General features: G+C 36.3%; 1 protein-coding gene across 2 annotated transcripts in view; it reads left to right on the forward strand.

The window, feature by feature from the left end:
- ENPP1 (ectonucleotide pyrophosphatase/phosphodiesterase 1) overlaps positions 1 to 22,896 on the forward strand; it is a 72,326-nt gene that overhangs the window by 38,879 nt on the left and 10,551 nt on the right. For both annotated transcript variants that reach the window (XM_034990657.1, XM_034990658.1), the window contains exons 6-21: positions 1,839 to 1,936; positions 3,713 to 3,792; positions 4,878 to 4,997; positions 6,066 to 6,175; positions 7,052 to 7,117; positions 7,413 to 7,485; positions 9,862 to 9,970; positions 10,787 to 10,918; positions 12,910 to 12,941; positions 13,884 to 14,011; positions 15,174 to 15,243; positions 15,964 to 16,051; positions 17,388 to 17,557; positions 18,618 to 18,669; positions 20,255 to 20,409; positions 21,970 to 22,099. In XM_034990657.1, coding sequence (XP_034846548.1) covers positions 1,839 to 1,936; positions 3,713 to 3,792; positions 4,878 to 4,997; positions 6,066 to 6,175; positions 7,052 to 7,117; positions 7,413 to 7,485; positions 9,862 to 9,970; positions 10,787 to 10,918; positions 12,910 to 12,941; positions 13,884 to 14,011; positions 15,174 to 15,243; positions 15,964 to 16,051; positions 17,388 to 17,557; positions 18,618 to 18,669; positions 20,255 to 20,409; positions 21,970 to 22,099 — 1,613 coding nt within the window. The remainder of the gene's footprint in view (positions 1 to 1,838; positions 1,937 to 3,712; positions 3,793 to 4,877; positions 4,998 to 6,065; positions 6,176 to 7,051; positions 7,118 to 7,412; positions 7,486 to 9,861; positions 9,971 to 10,786; positions 10,919 to 12,909; positions 12,942 to 13,883; positions 14,012 to 15,173; positions 15,244 to 15,963; positions 16,052 to 17,387; positions 17,558 to 18,617; positions 18,670 to 20,254; positions 20,410 to 21,969; positions 22,100 to 22,896) is intronic.

The raw sequence follows: 22,896 nt of genomic DNA on the forward strand, positions 1-22,896 counted from the left end.
CTTTCTTTTTATTTTTTGTATTTTGGTTCACTTATAAATTTTGGGGGATAAGCAATGTATCTGTGAGAGAATGTTGCATAATTTTTATTATTCATATTGGTTCTTTTTGTCCATAAAGTATTTTGCACAGTACCTTATGTATACTAGGCCATCAAAAAAATTTGTGTGCAATTCAAAGAGGGGAAATTTTATGAAGATGTTAGATATATTTATCTTTGCTCCACTTGAGATCTACTGCCTTGTATAATTTGAATTATTCATCTTCAGAAATACATTTTTACCTTTTTAAAGTCATGATCTTTTTCCAAACTATTAAAATTTTTAAAGCTGTACTTTAGCTTATTTTGTTTGTGTATATAATTTATTTTTGCCTTATAGGATGTGTATTTTTTTTCCTTTGGATGAGAGAGCACTTTTTCGTTTAAAACAACAGTAGTAGCAACAAAAACTAAACCCAAACCAAAAAATTACAATAGAAGAGACTTTTTTCAAAGGGACCTCTCCTGTACCTTGAGCTGTCCTTTAATTCCAAGGTATATTGGAAAATTTAGATTTAGTGAATTTTGAGTCTTTCTTTTCCTTCTACACATTGGTCATTATTTTTCAGTGGTAATATTGATCCTTTGAGTGGAAATGTAACTCTTCCTTTCTTTACAATGAGATCATAATTGGGAACATGTGCTATTATACTGCAAGTCATGCTAGTATATTTACCTGGTGGCACAATAAACTGTTTATGTTTTATGTTGAGTGAATACAAATAATTTCATACAGTTATGGACCATTGAGACCCTATGCAGCTGGTTCTAGAATCTTCTAACTGAGCTATGGTACAAACACTAGTTAGTGGAAGTTACATACCAATTTTTTTTTTCTTTTGTGTTTATGTGTGAGAGTAAGCTGAGGAGGAGGTAGAATTGAAAAAAGGCAAGGCAAAATTAAGCATTTACTCTCAAATTTTAAATTACTGAGTAAACTGCTTTTTACAGTTATCCTGTTATGTACAGATCTCCCGTCATCCCCCAGATATCATTAAAAGTTCAAAATTTCTGAACCATGCCTGCTCTGGTTTGGCCATGTAACAGTTGCCCATAAGTTATTCGCTTTGACTGCACACATCATTGTGTTTTTTGCCTCCTTCTTTGGATTTCCACACCACATACATTGTGTGTGTGTGTGTGTGTGTGTCTGTGTGTCTGCATGTACGTACACGTGCACCCTCATTGTTCATTCCTAGCTTTGGATCATTTCTTTGTTTATTTAAAAGTAGTGAATACATCTCAAACTTCTCTACTAAATAGTAATATCTTTCAAATATAGTAAATTTAAAAACTAAATTTTATATATAATTTATGTGATATGAGGTACCATCTAGTAGATTCACGTAGAGACAATATCAGAAGATAGTTGTTCAGGAAAAAACTTGATGGAAACAAAAACATATTTAGAAAATGCAGTTTATTAACATTTATTCTCCTGCAAATTGGGAAAATATTACTACATTTTAGTAGCATTTGGTTCAGCTTTTGGAATAGCGGGGACTATGAATATTCTCCATATAGTGGCTCAAAATGGTATGAGTGCTTAAGAAATACTATTTGTTGATATATGTATATATCATATATATTTAATGAAATGTAAAAGCATGTATATAAATGTCAATGTAAAATCTCCTTTATAAGGATGCTTGTTGAGCTTGTTAGTTTACTTTAGATTACATAACCAACCTCAGTGAGAAATCTTCACTGGACCTGTGCCAAGGAAGGAAAAGAACCTTCATGGATGTTTGTCTTCCTTTTCCTTCTTTAAACATTGTTTTTTTCTTTTTCATTATCCAGGTTTGAAACGCCTCCTACCCTCTTATTTTCCTTGGATGGCTTCAGGGCAGAATATTTACACACCTGGAGCGGCCTTCTTCCTGTTATTAGCAAACTAAGTGAGTAACTTCAGAGTTCTCTGTTGGGGGTGTCACCATTTTGGTGAGATAGACTAGGGATGCTGGCTTTTTTTGGAAAAATACCGGCAGAATGTGTTTTACCAAACATCACTACTGCGAAATAGTTGAACCTGATGATAAGGAATTAGTCTCCAATATTATAATTACTTATACTTCTAAGATAATACAGTTTATATATTTTTTTTCTTAGAATTTTGGATTCCTTTTGTGGAAAAACCATTTATTTAATATTTATCACATCTTTAGAATTTTCAAAATGAAAGTATTTCTGATATGATTCTAGTAGTGTGGACATTGAATATTTCCAGGTATCCTATAGTATCGTATAGTATCCTTCCAATTTCTTTGCCTCATACAAAGACCTTAATGGAATGATTATTCTATAAGTTATCGATGTAATAGTAGAATGGTCTTAATATTAATGCTGAGGTTTTAAATCACATTAACCCCCAGTTATGGGTATCACTTGTATCATCATTTTTATTGAGAAAGGAAAAAAATTGTATATGGGTATAAAAATTGTAGAACTTTGCACATTATCAGTGATCAATAGTTAAGTAGTTACAGTGTAATACAAGGCTGAAATAGAAGTAAATACAATGATTTTAGTGTTCTGGAATTCTAAAATATTATTTACTAGACTTGAGTATATGAGATTAGTTTAAACATTAAAATCATTCTCAGTAAATACATGTGTGCATTTATTTTACTTCTTTTATGAGAAACCTGAAGTATTTTGGGAAAACGTTTTAAAATTTCTGTGTTTAATTTCTACCTAGAAGAAAATAATTTTTATACATAATCATTGACATGGAAAAAAAGTCTTCAGCAAAAAGCAGGCATCGTCAAGGAAGGCTCTGTTCTTACCAGTTCGGCCCATGGGCTTTGAAGCTTGAATCTGGTCCTTTGTGACCATTAGGAGGGAAGTTTGTTTCCATAGCACCAAATATGCATCCTGAGTTCAGAATTAAGGAGTTGTGGATACTATGTGTGAAGTTTAAAAGAAATCAGCACACAATTAGCCTAAGCCCCAGCTGTGGATAATTGGGGGACATACTTTGTAGCTCTGCACTGTTTGGAAGGCATTGAGATAGATAGACGCTTGCCAATTGGAGGAACGTTTTCAGCAGCGATGTACTGAAATGCTTGATTCATTAGTTTATGTAGTCTTTTCCTCAATAGTAGAGACAGGAGAAAAGGAGCATGATATCAAGGCTAAATCCGGAGCAGTCTGACTTCTGTGCTTTCTCTGGCATGAAGCCAGACGATGCCTTTTATCTTTAGAGACGTGTTGAGTTTGTCCAGAGTTAGCTGGTTCTGGATTTTCACACTGGGACACTGTCCCCCACCCCAGCTACTGCTTCACCCTTGTTTTAATTTTGCAGATTTTGCTACCAATGCAGTTTGGTTTTGTTTGTTTTTTAACTACCTCTTAAAACTTAGGTATGTGACCACTAAGTAATATCAGACAAAGATCTAATAGGCATCATTATTACACATGGTCCATCTGGAACTTCATGTTATTGATAAGCATGGGATAATTCTTTCATTGGCTTAATTATCTTGTTTAATATTTCTCTGAGAAAAATTAACTTATCTTAACATTGAATTGAATCTATAGTGTTGCTTTATAATTAACCCTAAAGTTTTATATGGTTTTAATACTATTCAGACTTATTTACTAGCAAAGCTAGATGAAGTAAACAGATTGTCAATTGCATTTAATAGCAATCTTTAATTTTTTTTCCCTTGTAGAAAACTGTGGAACGCACACCAAAAACATGAGACCAGTGTATCCAACAAAAACTTTTCCCAATCACTACAGCATTGTCACTGTAAGCTCCAAGTTTCAACTTTTATATGTTGTTCACAGAAGTGAGATGTAAATGTTACATTTTTTGAGGGAATAATTAGACATCAGATCAGAAAAGAATAACTTCTTTTCCAGTATATAATTAAGCAAGGAAACCTAGCCAAATCTGCACTTCGGGGAAGGTCACTTTACCTTCTGGTCTCAATTTTTCCATCTTGAAAAGAGACTATAAAGACTCCAACAAATGATTTCTTGGTTTCCTTTCGGTTTTAAGATTTCTCCAATTTTTGTGTCTTGTTTCTTCTTATAGTTTTGTAGCTTGCTGTATTTGTAAAATTTGTCCTACACTCAACTTGTCTTTCCAATCATCTTGATGTATGAGTTTAAGCAATCCGTTTTGCCTGACTCTAGAGAGGATTACAGGCCTGTTTTTGTTTCAAAGTTTCCCAGTTTAATTGGAGTCCAGAAAAAAAGTCAAATTCATTAGGCATTAGGTTGAAGCCAGAAAATTAATTCTTTAGCTTGTAGTAATACGAGCTATTCTCAGACTCAACTAAAACAAAATTTGTTCTACAGAAATGCTTTACTCAGCAATGCAAAAGGAAAATACAACACTTTTTTAAAAATTGGGGAGGCTGTAGGGGTGCCAGGGTGGCTCAGTTGGTTAAGCATTCGACTCTTAATTTCGGCCCAGGTCATGATCTCAGGGTTGTGAGATCTGGCCCTTGTCAGACTCTGTGCTTAGCATGGAGTCTGCCTGTCCCTCTCCCTCTGCTCTTAGCCCCGCTTGCACTCTGTCTCTCTCAAATAAATAAGTACATAAAAATAAAATCTTTAAAAAAATTGGAGGGGCTGTCATTTATATAGACCCTCATCCATACGATTCCTCACTTATTTTCTCCTGTTACATAATTTACAACACAAATACTATATAAGATCTTGAGTGGTTGGTTGTGTTTTGACAATCCCATTGTTTTGTTCTTCTCTCCTTAAACTATGTTAAGTTTCTTGTAGCTTCAGTTACCTGTTTCTCTTCGATGATTTTGTTCTTTGACTTTTACATTGAAAACTCACAACTTGCATAAAACCTGTTTTTGTCTTTTTTAGGGACTTTATCCAGAATCCCATGGCATAATTGACAATAAAATGTATGATCCCAAAATGAACGCTTTCTTTGCACTTAAAAGTAAGGAGAAATTTAATCCTGAGTGGTACGGAGGAGAACCAGTGAGTTGTTTGTTTGTTTGTTTGTTTTAGCTACTAAAATAGTTTTTTTTTTTTTTTAAATTCTCATCTATTTCAATTAGAGTAAAATAACAGATTCCCTGGAGCTTTTAATAACCTATGTCATTGATCTTGTCCGTGGCCATCCTTTTGTAGATGGGGATGAATGCTGATAATCCTAAATACAGCTTGTATCATTGTGTAATGGGAGTAGTTTTATTTCATAGCTGCGTTGGGGAAATTCTGAATCATTTTTCTTTTCTGCTTGATTCTACCTTCTTGTACTAGTAGTTTATAGCAGTGGTCTGGGGGCCATATTTTGATCCACACAAAACTAACTGTTTCTAAAGGAGGTCAACTTTGACTTCATTTGTATATGCTAACTTAGAAGGTTCTTTCTGGCCATGATTTAGATGTGTTCTTTGTATTTTTTAAAAAATTGCCACAAAAATTCTGTGGGGTCTTTTTGGATAGTCTCGATATTCTTCTAAGAAGGAAAAAGAGCATGATGTTTAATTTGCAGGGTATAAATTCAAATTTCTTGCTGATATTTAAAATGATGTGACTTTGGGCAAATTATTCTTTCTGTGGCTCAGTTTTCTCAGATTTATACTGTAGATGATATCATTAACTACCTCGGGGTGTGATTCTGAGGATTAGCCAAATTAATAATTGGGATGCTTATGGAGATACTATTTAGAATTGTAATTGGCAGTAAGTACTTGTAAATGTTAGTTACATAACAAAAATGTCAACAAATTACATACATGTATGCTTGGGAATATTTTCTTCTTTCAAGGGGAGCCCATTAAGTAAGGCTGGGGCTCTGAAAGTTGCAGAGGTTGCCAACTGATGGTGTCTATATTTTTTAGGTTACTTTAATCTCTGATTATTTCATTTCATTTTGCTGCTGAGTCCTACTAAGTGATTATTTTATAGTCTCACTGCTGAAGCTCCTTAACCTCAAAAACACTGTAACACTGGAGAGGAGTGCATTGATGTCGCATGAACATGTACTTTCCTAACATGCACGGTTGTACATTTCTGACTTGCCTTCATTCTCTTCCCCAGATTTGGCTCACTGCTAAACATCAAGGCCTGAAAAGTGGTACATTTTTTTGGCCAGGATCAGATGTGGAAATTAATGGAATTCTCCCAGACATCTATAAAATGTATAATAGGTATGTATAGGTGTACTTTTTTCAGAACAGCTAATCTGTTTTAAATCTCAGCTTCTCCTTTTTATCAAGTCCCAAGTTCCAGCATTTCTGTGATGTGTTGGCTGAAAAATGAGAACAGTCAGAAAAAGAACTCTACCTTTTAGATGGAGGGTAAATAAGTTTTGGGTAGTTGGATGGACAGTAAAAGTAGACAAAGTTTTTTTCTCGAAGTTTTGTAGAAAGCGCTGGTAACATGTTGGAATTTGCATTCAGAATCTTTGGGCAGGAATATAAAATGAAGTTGTGGGGACTGACTCCAACTTTTATTTAAGAGTCACGAGTGAGTGAGCTGTCCATGAGGTACCCTTTGTAGAATGTATTGACACATGGGTTATTCACCTGGTAACAATCACTGTTCTCAGATACAGGAATAATATCCTCAAGTAGATATAAGAAGCAAATTTTTATTTTTATTTATTTATTTGAGAGAGAGAATGTGTGAGTGGGGCGAGGTGCAAAGGGAGAGGGAGAGAGAGAATCTCAAGCAGACTCCTCACCGAGTGGGGAGCCCAACACAGGGCTTGATCTCACGATCCTGAGATCACGACCTGAGCCAAAATCAAGAGTCATATGATTAACAGGCTGCCCCACCTAGGCGCCCCAAGAAGCAAATTTTTAAACCCAGTTACAGGTTTCATATGTGTAAAGCTTAACCTTTGTTCTTTTATTGGGGAAACAAATTTGAGTTTTCAAATTAAACTTTTGCATTGTTTTAAACACAATTAATGCATGGGATTGTTTTAGTCTTTCAGTGCTATTTTGGGTAAGAAAAACACTGATATTTTAAACTCGGATAATTGTCACAAATTGTTTCATTTTGCTTATTCTTAATTTTAGTTCAATACCATTTGAAGAAAGGATTTTAGCTGTTCTTAAGTGGTTGCAGCTTCCTAAAGATGAAAGGTATGTAAAGGCCTAATTTCTATGGTAAATACTCCTTCGTTTTATAGAAATTACACAATATTTTAAAATGAGCTGCAAGAAACTTGGCAATTGGCTCTGGCCCTTTATATCCAAATGAACTCTTTTTATGGAACATTTTGAAGAATTCCAAACCTGTAAATTATTTCTCAGCAAGTTTAGAAATGTTACCCCAGTGTTGTAGACTTTTTAATCACTATCGATTATTAAATTATTCTTTCCATTCTGTTTTACAATGTGTTTATAAAATATTACATTTTGATGCTGTTTGATTTAGACCACACTTTTACACTCTGTATTTAGAAGAACCAGATTCTTCAGGTCATTTGTATGGACCAGTCAGCAGTGAAGTAAGTACCTTTTTATCAGTGATTACTTCTAACTAAACCTTGCTTTGAAGCATGTTTCTAGACCACTCTCTAAGATTCCAGGATTTGGAATGAGTAGTAAGCACAGTTTTACTAAACCAAAGGATGCGCTTTCGTAAAAATAACAGTAGGGAGAATTTGTCTTGTCTGTACTTTCCACGGTGCTAAATCGAACTGATGGTAAATTCTATATTCTCAATTCCAAAGCCTTTATCCACTCCATTTCTCCCTACATTGACCTAAAAACTAAGGGCTCTTTGGAAATGTTGTAAATGGGTAAGACTCCAGTTTTCTATGTAAATATAGGAGAATTAGCACAAGAAGCCTCCCATGACCTTTCCACCCTAGGAGATACATCTCTGATCTCTGAGCTCAGGCTCACAACAGAGCTCGGGCATCAAAAAATAGGAAATTTTGTCAGAATTGTAGAGAATTTGAAATAACTCTGGTTTTATTGAGCGGTTACTAGTAAGCTAGAGATGGGGAAACAGCTCACGGACTAAGGCTGTCAGTGTAAGGTCTTACTTGACCTGACACTCTTTCAGGAACTTAGCTCACTCCTGGCTATGTTTGTAATCGGTATAGTGCTTTAAAAGATCAAATACTGCTTTCAGTTTTTGTGTGGCCATATAATTTTTGTATCTTGGAGCAGAGGAAGCATTAGAACAGAAAACAATTTGAGCTTCTTTCTTTGTACCTCTAAGCTGACTTCCCTTATGATGTCTGTTTAATCTGTGACCCTAGATCTGAAAAGAAACAAGAAGTAAGGATCTGTGAATATTGTTGGTCATGACGAAAGGAGAATCAGTATAGCCAGCATCCCTAATCTCAGAATCTTTGTTATCTTTTTCCCCATGTGACTCCAAGAGATAAAAGACTAGGAATAGCTAGAATTTCACCTTCAAGCTGGATAGTTTGTGAGCCTCAAAGACTCTTTAGCACCGAGCCTAGACCAGAGCCTATCCTAAGGTGTCTGTTGTGAGCTCCAGTTTGAGACTGCTTCTTGCTCTAAATGCTTGCTTCAGCAACAGCAGAACGAGGGGAGAACATAGGCTCATTTTTCTCACTTGAATTTAAAACACCTGCCTAAACCATCTTCTCCTGGTTTCCCTTACCCTGGGTTTACTCCAGATTTGCCCCTCTTAGAGCATAGGTTCCTCTTAGGCGCCATCTTGTCAGCTAAAAGCGAGCAGAGAGAGGGGGAAGTTAACCCTCAGTCTAGGTCTGTATTTACTCTCTGGATTTTTTTCAATCAAAATCCATCTGCAGCAGCTCTAATGTAGTTAGTGATTCCATGTGCCCTTGCTTGGCTTCTGTCCTTCAGCTAAGCACAAGTGCTCCTTAGAGGGGCAGGAAGGAGGACACCTGGTGGACAACGCAACCATGCCATCATTGGTGAAAGAGAAAAGCTTCTTGTCAGTGTTGTGTTGGTTTGACAGTTGGCCAGATGCTAGGGTAATTTTTATTCGTTCACTAAATTCCCCGACACTTAAGGCTCCTGTCCAGGTCAGTTTGGCTACAAGGAAGTCTAAGGCTCATTTGGTAATTATTAGATTATCAGATCATATGAATTGTAAAGTCAGTGCTTTTCTAATTTCACTGAAGATTTGCCAAAGTACTACTTTGCTGATTCATCTGCATTCAAGATTGAGCCCATTGCTTTTCATATTATATTCACCAACTTGTAACCTCTGTTAAATTCTAATATTACTGCCACATCGAAACCCACTTTAATACTTAAAAATTCCAATTCGAATTACTTGGGTAGTTTTGAGTGAATGAAAGACCATATTGAGGGAGTTTGTTTCATATTACAGTGAAATTCATTGACCATAGAAATAAGACTGATTTGATACATAACAGAAAGCGCATGTAGAATTGCAAAGAATTTTCCTCCGGTGGTTTTGCAAGGAGAGCTGAAAAGAGAAATGTCAAAAGCAAGTTGCTAAAACCATTTGCTCTTTTGTGTCCTTGTGATATGTCATATCACATGCAGTTTGTAAGGAAATACATGCAGTTTGTAAGGAAATAATGGGTTGTATTCCTAGTTCTAATCTTAAAAATCAAATACAAGAACTCTAAAAAGCATTTCATGCATAATTTTAACATTTTTAACAGTTTAGACAATCAGGTCAGCTGGTGTCATTCCCAGTACTTATAATTGAGCACATATGTATGGGATTTGGACCCTTCTTTTATTAATGGGCATTGTTTTACCTGCCCTGTCTTAGCCTAATGTCAATCAGTTCATCATAGTAGTTGTATCCACTGAACTTTCCTTGTATTCACAGAGATAGCTTTGTATAGAAATAGCCATTAGTATGGAATCCATCACATGAAATCGCTTCCCTTTCATAGGTCATCAGAGCATTGCAGAGGGTTGACAACATGGTTGGCATGCTGATGGATGGTCTAAAGGAGCTGAACTTGCATCGATGCCTGAATCTTATCCTTATTTCAGATCATGGTAATCTGACTTTGCATCATTTACCCTTCAGGTTAAATGGTGCTCCCCAAAAAGTTTCCTTGCTTGGTTATTGTTTCATTATTTCTTCTGATTGTTATAGTTAATTTTTTTAATGTGGTTTCTTGTGGAAAGTTTTTAGGAAAAAATTATATTAAACATAAAGTACAAATAAAATACAGAATTCACAGAAACCTAAGAGCCTATCAGTGACAATGTACCCATCTCCTGATTTGGGGAAGGTTTATACCAGGAATTTTAAATAGTTACTTACTTTGACCTTTAGAACATGTTTGTGTAACAGCCTTGGGAGTACAGAAGCAATGAGTGCATAAGAAAATAGAAAACAAGTTCTTTTTGTTTGTTTTTCTTGTTGTTATTGTTTGCTTCAGAAATAATTACTAAAAGCTATTTCTAGAAAAGGTTGTAAGAAGTTCTGTTCCAAAGAAGCTACAGTTCTGGAATGAGACTGAGAATTTTATGCTACCATTCGTATTCTAGGTGATCTGGGGAAAATGAGTAGGCTTTTATATTCAGTCTGAAACTGTGATATTCCTCCTCACATAAAGATACTGTAATACATAGATAAGAAGAAATATTAAACTAATTGTGGATGAAGGAAGGGAAAAAGTTGGTTTTCTTTGGAAGTGAAGGGGTATAAATAGTTGAAATTTTGTGTCTTACCTATTAGATGCTTAACTAACGTGCGTACTGAGCACATAGTAATTGAATTAAATTCTGGAGGTGAAAGAAATTCTCTTCTATACGTTAAATTCCTTATTAAAGTTGCAACCATGTTTGGGGATTTTTTTCTCCCAGGCATGGAACAAGGCAGTTGCAAGAAATATGTATATCTGAATAAATATTTGGGAGATGTTAAAGATATTAAAATTATATATGGACCTGCAGCTCGATTGAGACCCTCTGATGTCCCAGATAAGTACTTTTCATGTAAGTATATATGATGCTAATTTTGAATATGATTACATCCAGAATACATTCCTCTAACTTATTCTATCTCTACACTAAAGTGCATCAATTAGAGTTAATTTCCTTTTCATGCTTAATTTTCCAATGCAGATCTTCTGCACCCAAAGGGATTTTATAAAGGCACTGGGTGTGAGGACACAGGTCTAACCACTTATCTCTGTTATTGATTGCTAAGCATATTATTTGATGAGCTTAGTACAATTTTATGTTGTAGTGTGTGTTTTACTTGTGTTAGATTCGAGATTACTTGTACTAAAAAAAAACCCCGAAAAGTTCAGCTATATGTATTCAAGTTTAATTAATGACATTCCACTAAAATAGCTTAGAGCTGTTATAGAATAATATTCTATTATGAGGAGGAATGTTGGCAATTCTGTAGTTCTTAAAATTCTATAAACAACTGGTTTCTGTCCTCAGAAATGACTTTCCTTGACCATTCCAAAACACAGTAAGAGTGTGTTTTGTAAACAGAGAAGAAAAAATTTCACATTCTGTCTTGACTACATGTGGAACCCCAACTGCCAAGAAATTTTTAAAAATATTCTTTTGGGGCGCCTGGGTGGCTCAGTCATTAAGCGTCTGCCTTCGGCTCAAGTCATGATCCCCGGAGGGTCCTGGGATCCAGCCCTGCATCAGGCTCCCTGCTCAGTGGGAAGCCTGCTTCTCCCTCTCCCACTCCCCCGCTTGTGTTCCTGTTCTCGCTAACTCTCTCTCTCTGTCAAATAAATAAATAAAATCTTTAAAAATAAATAAATAAAATATTAATTCTTTTGCAAATGAAGTCCATTTCCTAATTGTTTGCACCTCCGTTATGGCCTCCTTTTTGATTGGCGTCTTTGGTAACTGTCAGATACCTACAGCAAGTCTTGTTTATCTTTTTGTTATAGTTAACTTTGAAATAGAGAAAAAAGCTTGTCCGACTTTTATCGGAATTGGTTAGGTTTGGGCACTGCTGTGCTGTACGTTTCCATAGATACTTTTGAATATTCATGAGGAGACACAGATTTCACTGCAGGAAAATGTTTATGCAAATATTAAACAGTGTGTTAACATAGTGACACTCAGCAAAGACTCTGTATATGCTTGGCAAGTTTTAATTAGTATTTTTTTTTTTTAATTTATGAAAGTAGTATACAATTGTTACAAAGCCTGTTATAAAAACTGTACAGGTCGGGGCAGTGAGATAAGCTTTGACCACACCCTTATCTCATTAGGTCTCTGTTTTCCAAATTAATTTATCAATATACATACATAAGATATATATATAATACATGTTCTTTTATCTGAATAATTTCCTCAAACTTATGTAAAGTATAGCTAGAAGAATCTTTGGAAAGCTAGACATTTATTGATTTGTAGCGTAGAATACACTACATCTGTGGTCTTGCTATACAAATTCAGTTTCAAAACTAGTCTACTTGCACTCTCTTCTAAGATGCCCCATGTCCTTCTTACTTGGAAGTTCTGGAATTATCAAATATAAAATATGTAAAGTAAAAAGTAACAGTTTCCCTAAACCTCCCTAATTCACAACTCATTTCCTCTCTCTAGAGATAAGCATTGCTAGGCTTGGACAATGTGTTCCCAGATATCTGGTATGCGTATATAAGACATGTTTGTTTTTTGATTTTATGCCATGAAATCGTACTAGATCTAGATGCATGGACAGATAGGATGGTCAGATGGATGGACGCATATGGATGCACAGATGGATGGATAGATATTCTGTAATTTGCCTTTTCATTTAACAATATGACACAATTTCACAGGCATGGGGTGGTTCCTAACGATCTCATTCCTGCCAATGACTAATACATAATGATTTAAATAGGCTGTTTGAAACCTCTTTTGATATTTAAATATAGAGTTTGATTCTGACATTCAGCATTTTTGTTTTATTTTTAATTGTAGCATACCATCAACAATTAATTCTTATCTTTGTCCCCCCTCAGTTGATTATGAAGACCTTGCCAGAAATCTTTCTGTGAGTCTCTTTATGTTTTCATTATCTAGTTATTGTTAGTTTTGTTTAATATATATTTAGAAAAGAGATTCAGTATCTGTTCTTGGGATTTTAGCATTAGAATTTTTGAGTATGTGGGCCAGCATTTAAATGCCCTATTGTTTTTAAAGATCTTTAAGGACATGTCCCAGTAAACTAGCATTGAAAGTTTTTAAGGGGGTACCTGGATGGTTCAGTGGGTTAAACGTCTGCCTTCAGCTCAGGTCATTTGAGCCTTTGTCAGTCTTCCTGCTCACCTGGGAGTCTGCTCCTTCCTTTCCCCCTGCCCCACTCATCCCTCTCTCTCAAATAAATAAATAAATAAATAAATAAATAAATAAATAAATAAATAAATCTTTTAGAAAAAGTTTTTAAGCATTCATTTATTGTCATTGTTTAATTTTTATGACAGTAAAGAAATAATTGGAAAAAAAACAGAAGGAAAAAAATTTATAGCTATATCACCATAGGTACTGTTAGCATTATTATATATTTCCTACCAGTCTTTTTTATGCCCTTTTAAAAAATAAGTTTTTGTCTTGGTGGTGAGTTATCTATAGTACATTTTTTTACTTGATATGTTTTAAGTATTAAAGAAAATTCTTGATATTGTAGTTATAAGTGTTTGAAAAGAATATCAGTAGTAACTCATAAAATCGAGTTACATGGTCTAAGAATTTTGGGGTTTTTATGCAGCAATTCTGATTTCCTGTTAAAAACATGAGTATTGAATTGTGGGAAATGGTCAACTGGGCATTGTATAAGTAGTAAGAACTTAGTTATTTTTGCATCTGTGACTTATTGAGCAGGCTGGTAAAACTTTTTATCAGAAAAAATTCATACAGAATTAAGCAATTTCAAGAGAAGTTTACACCTAAGAAAATAATGGAAATAAGAGTATTTCTTTACCTTCTATAATTTCAGTGCCGGGAACCAAACCAGCACTTCAAACCTTACCTGAAACATTTCTTACCCAAGCGTTTGCACTTTGCCAAAAGTGACAGGATTGAGCCCTTGACATTCTATTTGGACCCTCAGTGGCAACTTGCATTGTAAGTTCTAATGGTTTCCAGGTAAACTTAGCCTGATATGTTAGTGATTCAAGGTAACCACTGGGTCCTTTCCAACAATGTTGTTATATGAAAACTGTACAAATATGATTCTCTTCACTCTATCCCGGGGTTTCTCAACCTTGGCTTGTTGACCTTTTGGGTCAGATAATTCTTTGTTGTGGGGAGCTGTCCTGTGCATTGCAGGATGTTTGAAAGCATCCCCAGCTTCTACCCATTAGATGAAAAAGCATACTTTCCACAGTTGTGCCAACCAAAAATGTCTCCAGATATTGCCAGAAATGCCCTGGGGAGGACCATCCACCCCCAGCTAGGAACCGCTGCTCTGCTCACATCCCTATTGATTATTTCTTATGTTTTACATTAGTCTTATCACTTAGCCATTGTATCTCTTCTGCACATTACAGCTATACTAATAATACCTTTAAATCCAGCAAGTAACTGGTAAAAGCTCTTTATAATAACAAGCAATTACTTTCTTCATAGAGTAGTTTTTTTCACCTCAGTTTTTTGGAGTGTTAGAAAATTATTCGGATGGTTAATATTGTTAATATCTCAAAATATGATAATTAACTCTTTTGATGGTTGCCAGGAAGCCAAGGATGATAAAGCAAAACCTAAGCAGTGAACAAGGATTGAGTGAACATTTCACTGTCTCTCCTTTCACTAGAGAGCTGTGCTTTTAGTGTTTGGAAGAAAAACATGAAGGAAGGGATGGTCCTTACCCTCATATGAATAATATACTAATATTTCACGAACATCTACTGTATTCCAAAGATTTCTTTAGACTAAGCCATTTAATTTGTACAAACAACCCAACATGAGGAAATTGAAACCAGGAGAAGATAACTAACTTGCCAAAGTCACAGCTAGTAAATAGCATAGTCAGGGTTCAAAACTAGTTATGTGTCAATGCTGGTGGCTTTTCCCCTCCAGCCACACTGCGTATAGAGTTGATTTATCTACAGAATAAAAGATAAAGGTGGCCCTTAATGCTTTCCAAGCCTGGTGGTTTTGTTTACCTTTTTTTGGTTTGTTTAACAAAATAGTTACTTATTCTTTATGGACAGAAATAATGTCACGATTATAAATTTGGCGGTATGAATAGACTTTACATCATTAATTCATATTATGTCAAAATTAGGAATCCTTCAGAAAGGAAGCATTGTGGAAGTGGATTCCATGGTTCTGACAATTTGTTTTCAAATATGCAAGTAAGTAAACTTGTTATACTTAGAAAAATAGTTTATATCTGAAGAAAACTGTATAGAGTTATAGACTTCGAAACGTGGAGGGTGATTGTATGTCTTGAATGAGAATTAATGAAGCTTATAATTTTGTATAGCTGTATTACTTTGGGCATTACATTAATAGAATTTTGTTAAAATTTTATATGCATGTTTCATGAACATGTGACTTAGCTCATACTAAATTTCTAATAGTTACTTTGCATATATTTGTGCTCCATTAAGAATATTGCCCCATGGTAAATGAAAACTAGTGATTTAATAGGGGAAATGATATCATACTTTTGTTTTAAGTGAAGATGATGCCTTACATTCACTTAGCAATTTAAAATTTCAGAATATACTCACAACAGTGATTTAATTTGATGCCTACAGCACTGTGTGAGGTGGGCAGGGTGACATTTATATCCCATTTCACAGACGAGCAATGATTTCATCACCCATTCTGTTCTGTCAAGTCAGGAATTGCAGTAAAGCTGAGAGAAATATCCCACATGTCTTTAGATTAAAGATTAAAATTTAACACAGGTTAACACAGTAGCCCACCAAGTCCATGGACACAGTATTTTTCCCATCATCTTAACCAGTTTATATATGTACAGCATGGATAATGTAAAATAATTTTGTCACCAGCTACGTACATAGCTGAAATGAATTGACACGCTCTTATTTTTCTGGCCCATCTAGGCCCTCTTTATTGGCTACGGACCTGGATTCAAGCACAGCCTTGAGGTTGACTCCTTTGAAAATATCGAAGTCTATAATTTAATGTGTGGTAAGTGGAACAGGCTTCTTTCATTTCTTCTGAAAACAGAGCTGGAATGGGATTATCGAAAGTAGGTCACATGGTGGGCACCTTTGTAGAGATAATGGTGAGGGGAGACAGACCTTCTTCTTCCTGACCCAGAGTCACTGAAAAAAAAATGGGGATCATGCCATTTGATGACTTAGTTTCTTCCACTCGGCTGCACACAGGTAAAGTGGAGCACGCAGACGAGGGAGATCTGTACTTCGCCAGTGCATAGCAGTTTGCCAGGCCTTGGGCTTAATTATATGACAATTGAAACAGGTCTGGGGTGGAAGCCTAAGAAAGAGTTTGGAGTCTGTGAAGGGTGCACAAGACAGGCAGAACCTCTGGTAGCAATGAGTTGAATGGATGACAATGTCAAGGTGTAGAAATTGAGGAGGACCCATTAGATGTATTCTTCATTTACTCTGTACTGTCTTAATTAGTACTTTTATGGTTGGATACTGTGTTTTAAATATTACTTCCTTTTTCTGACAATGATCCTGGGTGTTTGCAAACCTTAAATATGTCGTCAGTGTAATTCTTTTAGTGGGAGCCTATATACTTAAATGAATTCATATGTCCTAAAGCACTGAAAACAGTGCCTGGCATATCCGAAGTGCTTTACTATAGAAGCGTTTGCTGTTGTTATTACCAAGAGCATGAGTCAGACTCAGACAAAGCTGGTTTTGAATCCTAGGTCTTACTCCGTTACTAGCTTTGAGGCCTTGAGCAAAGCACTATGAGTAATCATCTACCAAATATTGGCAATAACTTATTAAATTGTTTTAAGGATTAAGTAAGAAAAATACATTAGCACAGTGATTGGCATATAATGAGCATGATGTGGAGGTTACTATAGCCATACACATTAAAATTCAGAAGTTTCCATAGAGGGCGCCTGGGTGGCTCAGTTGGTTAAGCGACTGCCTTCGGCTCAGGTCATGATCCTGGAGTCCCGGGATCGAGTCCCGCATCAGGCTCCCTGCTCGGCAGGGAGTCTGCTTCTCCCTCTGACCCTCCCCCCTCTCATGTGCTCTCTCTCTCTCATTCTCTCTCTCAAATAAATAAATAAAATCTTTAAAACAAAAAAAAAAGAAGTTTCCATAGAGAAGTGTAGCATACATATCAGTAATTCCATTAAGGATATCATAGTTATAAATGCTCTAAAATTCAAGAGCATTTCATAGTTTCACTTTAGGTAGAGAGTAAAGAACTCTTATATAGATAAGGTTTAAAAAAAATAAAAGTCATAGGATAAGTCTGCTGTTTATCTGCTTTTGAAACCTCTAAGTAACCATTTACCATTCTCGGAATTACGCAGATTTACTGAATTTGACACCTGCTCCTAATAACGGAACTCATGGAAGTCTTAACCACCTTCTAAAGAACCCTGTTTACACCCCAAAGAATCCCAAAGAAGTCCACCCCGTGGTACCGTGCCCCTTCACAAGAACCCCCAGACGTAACCTTGACTGCTCGTGCCATCCCTCAGTAAGTACTGACCAAAGTGTAGCCCAGTTGGATCTTACAGCACGCTCTGCGTAGCTCATGCTATAGAAACACTTAATGATCAAATTAAAATCTGTGAGTGGGCATAAATATCTATTTATGTTTAATTCTGATGGAACACATGCCACCCTTTTATTGTTTATTTCTCCTCTTCCTAGTTTTTGCATTTTCACCTCTGTCTTTATCCCTTGGTGCTGTGACTTGACTTGGGTGCAGGTTGGGAGAAGTCCAGCTGAGTCCTGGAGGATCCTGAATCATGGAATCTGTGCTGTTATCCTAGCAGTGAGGTCTTGATTATCAACCAAACACAGTATTCTTTCTCTAAAATATCTCTCAATTAATTTTAAATTTAGAGGGAAAATCACATTTTTGGGGGGTATAAAATGGAATATGGCACTGTTTCTTTTTTACTCCCATCTTAACATATAGTTGTAAGAAGATGAAACTATGTGACAAGTGAACAAAACTGATAGTGTCCTTAAAGATCTGGGGAGCAGTTGATTTTATGCTTTCCATTTTGTTTTAGGCTGATAGAAAGACTATAAGAGTAGTGATAAAAATTATAATGCAGCGATTCTTTTCATTCATAGTGTTGTGCTTGGGTAATAGTTTTGTCTTTTTGCAGATGTCATCCGAACTTTTATCCTCTTTGTCAAAAAAATAAGTTTGACTTGTACAAGATGGCTTTATCTTTGTTCCATGATGGAATAATTAGGCTGTAGAAGTTGTTTGTTACGAGATTAAAACATGTCTCAAGGGGCGCCTGGGTGGCTCAGTTGGTTAAGCGACTGCCTTCGGCTCAGGTCATGATCCTGGAGTCCCTGGATCGAGTCCCGCATCGAGCTCCCTGCTCGGCAGCGAGCTTGCTTCTTCCTCTGACCCTCCCCCATCTCATGTGCTCTCTCTCTCTCTCTCTCTCATTCGGTCTCAAATAAATAAATAAAATCTTTAAAAAAAAAAAAAAACATGTCTCAAGACAAAAATAAAACAAAACCAAACCTCATGTCTCTCATTGCTTAAAATCGTATTATTATCTTTTTAGGTCTTGCCAGTTGTGGATTTTGAGATACAGTTGAATTTGACTGTGGCAGAAGGTAAGGCATGTTTACCCTTGAGCTTGGAATGTGGAAGCAGGCTTTTTCTCAACTGTGTGAACCACAGAACATTGGTTTGGGGCATTAGTTGAGAACAACCAATAACCTAAAAGTAGTGGTGGAGGACCGTCAACCTGAGGAAACATGGAGATGTCTTTGCTTGACGGTCTAGACTATTCGACATAAGGAAAGAAGGGATATTTACAGCACATTGTATATTTAGTGGAAGCTGAATTACTTTTTACGAACATAGTGGAGGTGGTTTGAGATTTTGAAGATTTTTAAAGGTTTATAAGAGATCTTCAGATGTCCATTATAAACACCTGTTAAATTTGTCTCACCTGCTTCTTAGTTCATTATAAGAGAATATAAATTAGCTTATTTATCTAAAGTTATTTCTTCGTAACTTTTTGAGTGAAGATTAAGTAGGCTTAATATTCAGACAACTGCTAACATTTGTCAGTTGTGACTGGGATGTTTAGCATCCCTTTGATATGGTCTCTCATACACTTCGATATATTCTCTGAAACACTTTGATATAGTCTTTGGTCCTTAAGTTACTTGGCTCAGTTTTTTCCTTCTGGAATAAAAAGGTGAATTCTGCATAATTCCCAAGTTGAATTTGTCTATATAAAATCTCTGTAAATGTGGGGCACCTGGGGTGGCTCAGTCAGTTAAGCCTCCAACTCTTTGATTTCAGCTCAGGTCATGATCTCAGGGTCCTGAGATCGAGCCCCACATCGAGCTCCACACTGGGTGTGGATCTGCTTGGGATTCTCTCTCTCCTTCTCCCTCTGCTCCTCCCACTGTTCACATGCACTCTCACTCTCTCCCTCTCTCTCAAAAATAAAATCAAATCAAAATAAAATCTCTAAATGTTTAGAGAAATCTTTGATGACCCTGTGATGACAGAGTGTTGTGGTGAAGGATGACACTTCTGGAACTGATCTGTGTTTGAATATGAGTGTAGGAACTATATGTCCATGGAAAAAGTATTCACTCTCCGTAAACTACTGTTTTCTCTTTTGTACAATGGGCGTATGACCTTAATTCATAGGGCTATGTAAGAATTAAATTAGATGATGTATACAAAGGACTCTACAAAGCACTTGACACTTGGAAGAAGTACAATTAATGGTCTATACTATTACTTTTTCGTTCAGCTCAGTCTCATAAGTTTAGTTGTGAATTTTTGCTTTCCAAGCATCCATATCATCCAGAAACTTCTCTGTCTGGAGTTTTCCCTGAAGAAAAATCATTAAAATAATGTTTAAAGAATTTTAGCAATATTCTTTAAGTCCTAATGCTGAAATTTCTAGCAATCTCACATAGTGTGTCCTCTTGTGATATCTTGCTATTACATTGATCTTTCAGAATCTTCATAGGCAAAAACTATAGTGAACCTCTTTTGTTAATTGCTTATGGTTCTGCTCTTTGTAATTAGCTTTTTTTTTTACAGTTAAAAATAACTTTTCAATAGGGTTAAGTAGAGGAAAGAATTGGATGAATATATCATTATATATTGTCATAGAATTCACAGTAAGTATGTTTGAATGGTGGTTTCATTTTTCCCCTACAACCCAAGAGAAGGTTATTAAGCGCAGCACTTTACCTTATGGAAGACCCAGAGTTCTCCAGACAAACACCTCGGTCTGTCTTCTCTACCAGCACCAGTTTATGAGTGGTTATAGCCATGACTTCCTGATGCCCCTTTGGACCTCTTACACCGTCCACAGAAATGCAAGTATTGGTTGCCTCTTTAGCTATGTGTAATTATTTCAAATTATCATTAAGCAAAACATCGAAAGCAGAGTTAGTTTGGGTCAATTAATCTTGGCTCTAGCATCAGTTCCTGAATTAGAAGATCACTGAACTCTGAGTCAGAAGATTAGGTTCTGGTTCTGGCTCTGCCACGAACTAGCCATGTGACTTTGAGACTCAGAGCGGATTTCTTCTTGTGTGAAATGAGGGATGTGCAGGCACTCAAAGTTTCTCTCTTGCTTTTTGTTTGTATTAATATTTTAAGATTCTGATTTTATAATTTTATGGAATCAATTTTGCAGTCAGGCGCAGTGATTCTTCTCTAAATACATAGATGTGTGAGCACAAGGATTTTCCTCTGCGGCGTTCACCTGAGGGGGTCCTCACTGATGGGGAAGGCCATGAAAGCTCAGTAACCTCCCTGCATATACCACTTACAGGAAGACCCCCAAACCAGACCAGAGAGAATCCGGGGATCTGTCCACCTCCCAAAACACAGGAAGGCCTTGAGAAGAGTTGGAGCGGGGTGGGGGAGCAGGCAGAATAAGACCACCATTCCCCCTCACCTCTGCCCCCGGCTGCCCTGGTAGAAAGAGTAACAGAAGCCAGGCCTTGAAAGAGAGAATGGGGAAGGGGAGGAGATTTAGATTTTAATCAAATTGAAGTTTTTAAACTAGACCAACCAGATTTTCAGGAACTGAATGCCTGGCAAGCTACAGGATGCCCTTAAGGGGTGAAAAGGGGATTTGAGAGAGCTTAATTGAGTGTAGCAGCTGGATTTAAAAAATAAAACTATTGTTAATACTCACTGAGAAAGCGAAATAAGAAGATAGGGATATGTGCGGGTATATATGTTATTTCTCTGTTACAAATATATATATTATGTACCACACATAGTCACATAATTCCATAAAGTTTCTACCATAAATTTGATTGTTCTAATTTTGAAGACTATCTTCCAACAGTGTAAACACATTTTTTACTTGACTTTGTGATATATAGGAGTCTGCACAGTGTTTTATAGATCCCCATCAGATTTACTGTTGTTTCATGCCTTAATTACAGTGTTCTTTAATTCTGTTCAAATGTTCGGTTTTCTTCTGTAATCAGTGCTGCATAAATTCAGTCATCAGTGCTCCTGAGGTTTCCATGCTGCACTGCTATTCAGTGGCTCCCCACCCTCAGCCTTAGTCTGCGCAGTTGTGTATGGAAGATAGACTTGGGTCCCCCCAAATCAGCATTTGGCTACATAAAAGTTTGCAGTTGACTAAGCAAAAACATGATACACAAACTTAGCCCAGCATAATAGGAAAATATTTGCACATACATGATAAATGACAAGTATCCTTAATAGCGTAAAGAGTTTTTGCATTTCAGTTAGAAAAAAGATCAATATACTGCTAGAAAAATGGGAAAATGGTGAAGGACAGCTAGAGCTCTATGATCGTATGGTGTGATTCATCTTCAGCTACTCATAAAGCAATCTTCTTTCCTTTTGTATGCCTGACACCTGATGGCTCTTTTCATTTTGTTTTCCAGGACAGTTTCTCTGCAGAAGACATTTCCAACTGTCTTTACCAGGATCTTCGAATTTCTCTTAGTCCTGTACATAAGTGTTCATTTTATAAAAATAACGCTGAGCTGAGTTATGGGTTCCTCTACCCACCACGTAAGTTTCTACCTCCCTGTCCTTCCCTTTCTCTTGGCCTCTTTCTCTCTTCCTTTTCTTTTCCTTATGAGGCCTGGTACATCATCTTGTTTTTTTAATTGGTGAAAATGGTGAATGGGAAGTAAAACTCTTAGGGAAACTTTTTAAAGTGTCTAAAGTTTGCATTTTAGAAAACTTTTGCTTTTGTTTGGAGGGTAGTCTTTTTAGTGCAGACGCTGTAGATAGGACATTCTTTACTTTTCTACATTTCTTTTACACAGAATTTGAGAAAGCTTGGGTCAGAAGGATATATCAGGGTTCTTAGAAGGAGATATTTTGTTTATTAAAAGGAAAAATGTAGGGGCACCTGGGTGGCTTAGGCCATTAAGCATCTGCCTTTGGTTCAGGTCATGATCCCAGGGTCCCAGGGACCAGGGGGCCTGCTTCTCCCTCTCCCTCTGCCCTTCCCACCCACCTACCCCTGCTCGTCACTCATGCTCTCTCTCTCTCAAATAAATAAATAAAAATTTTTAAAAAAGGAAAGATGTAATTTGTCAAAGAACTAGGGGTAGGCAGAGCCTAAATGTGCTTGCTCTTTCACAGAAATGGAGCCGCTAGGGAATAGCTTTCTTTTCTTTTTGAGGTTAAGTTTTCAATTTCTAATGTGGCAAATTTGTGTGTTAATGAGAAGACATTCTGAGGCTGGCCTTAGAAGGCAAAAACCAGAAGGCTCCAGGTGCTCAAATATTCTCAATATCCAGTCCAGTCCCCGGAGTAAGTGTCTGAAGTCAGAGCTTGGCTATTGCTTTATAAAAATA

The sequence above is a fragment of the Mirounga leonina genome, unplaced genomic scaffold (assembly GCF_011800145.1).
Source record: "Mirounga leonina isolate KUSES-001 unplaced genomic scaffold, KU_Mleo_1.0 Mir_53, whole genome shotgun sequence".
In the NCBI taxonomy this organism is placed as follows: Eukaryota; Metazoa; Chordata; class Mammalia; order Carnivora; family Phocidae; genus Mirounga; species Mirounga leonina.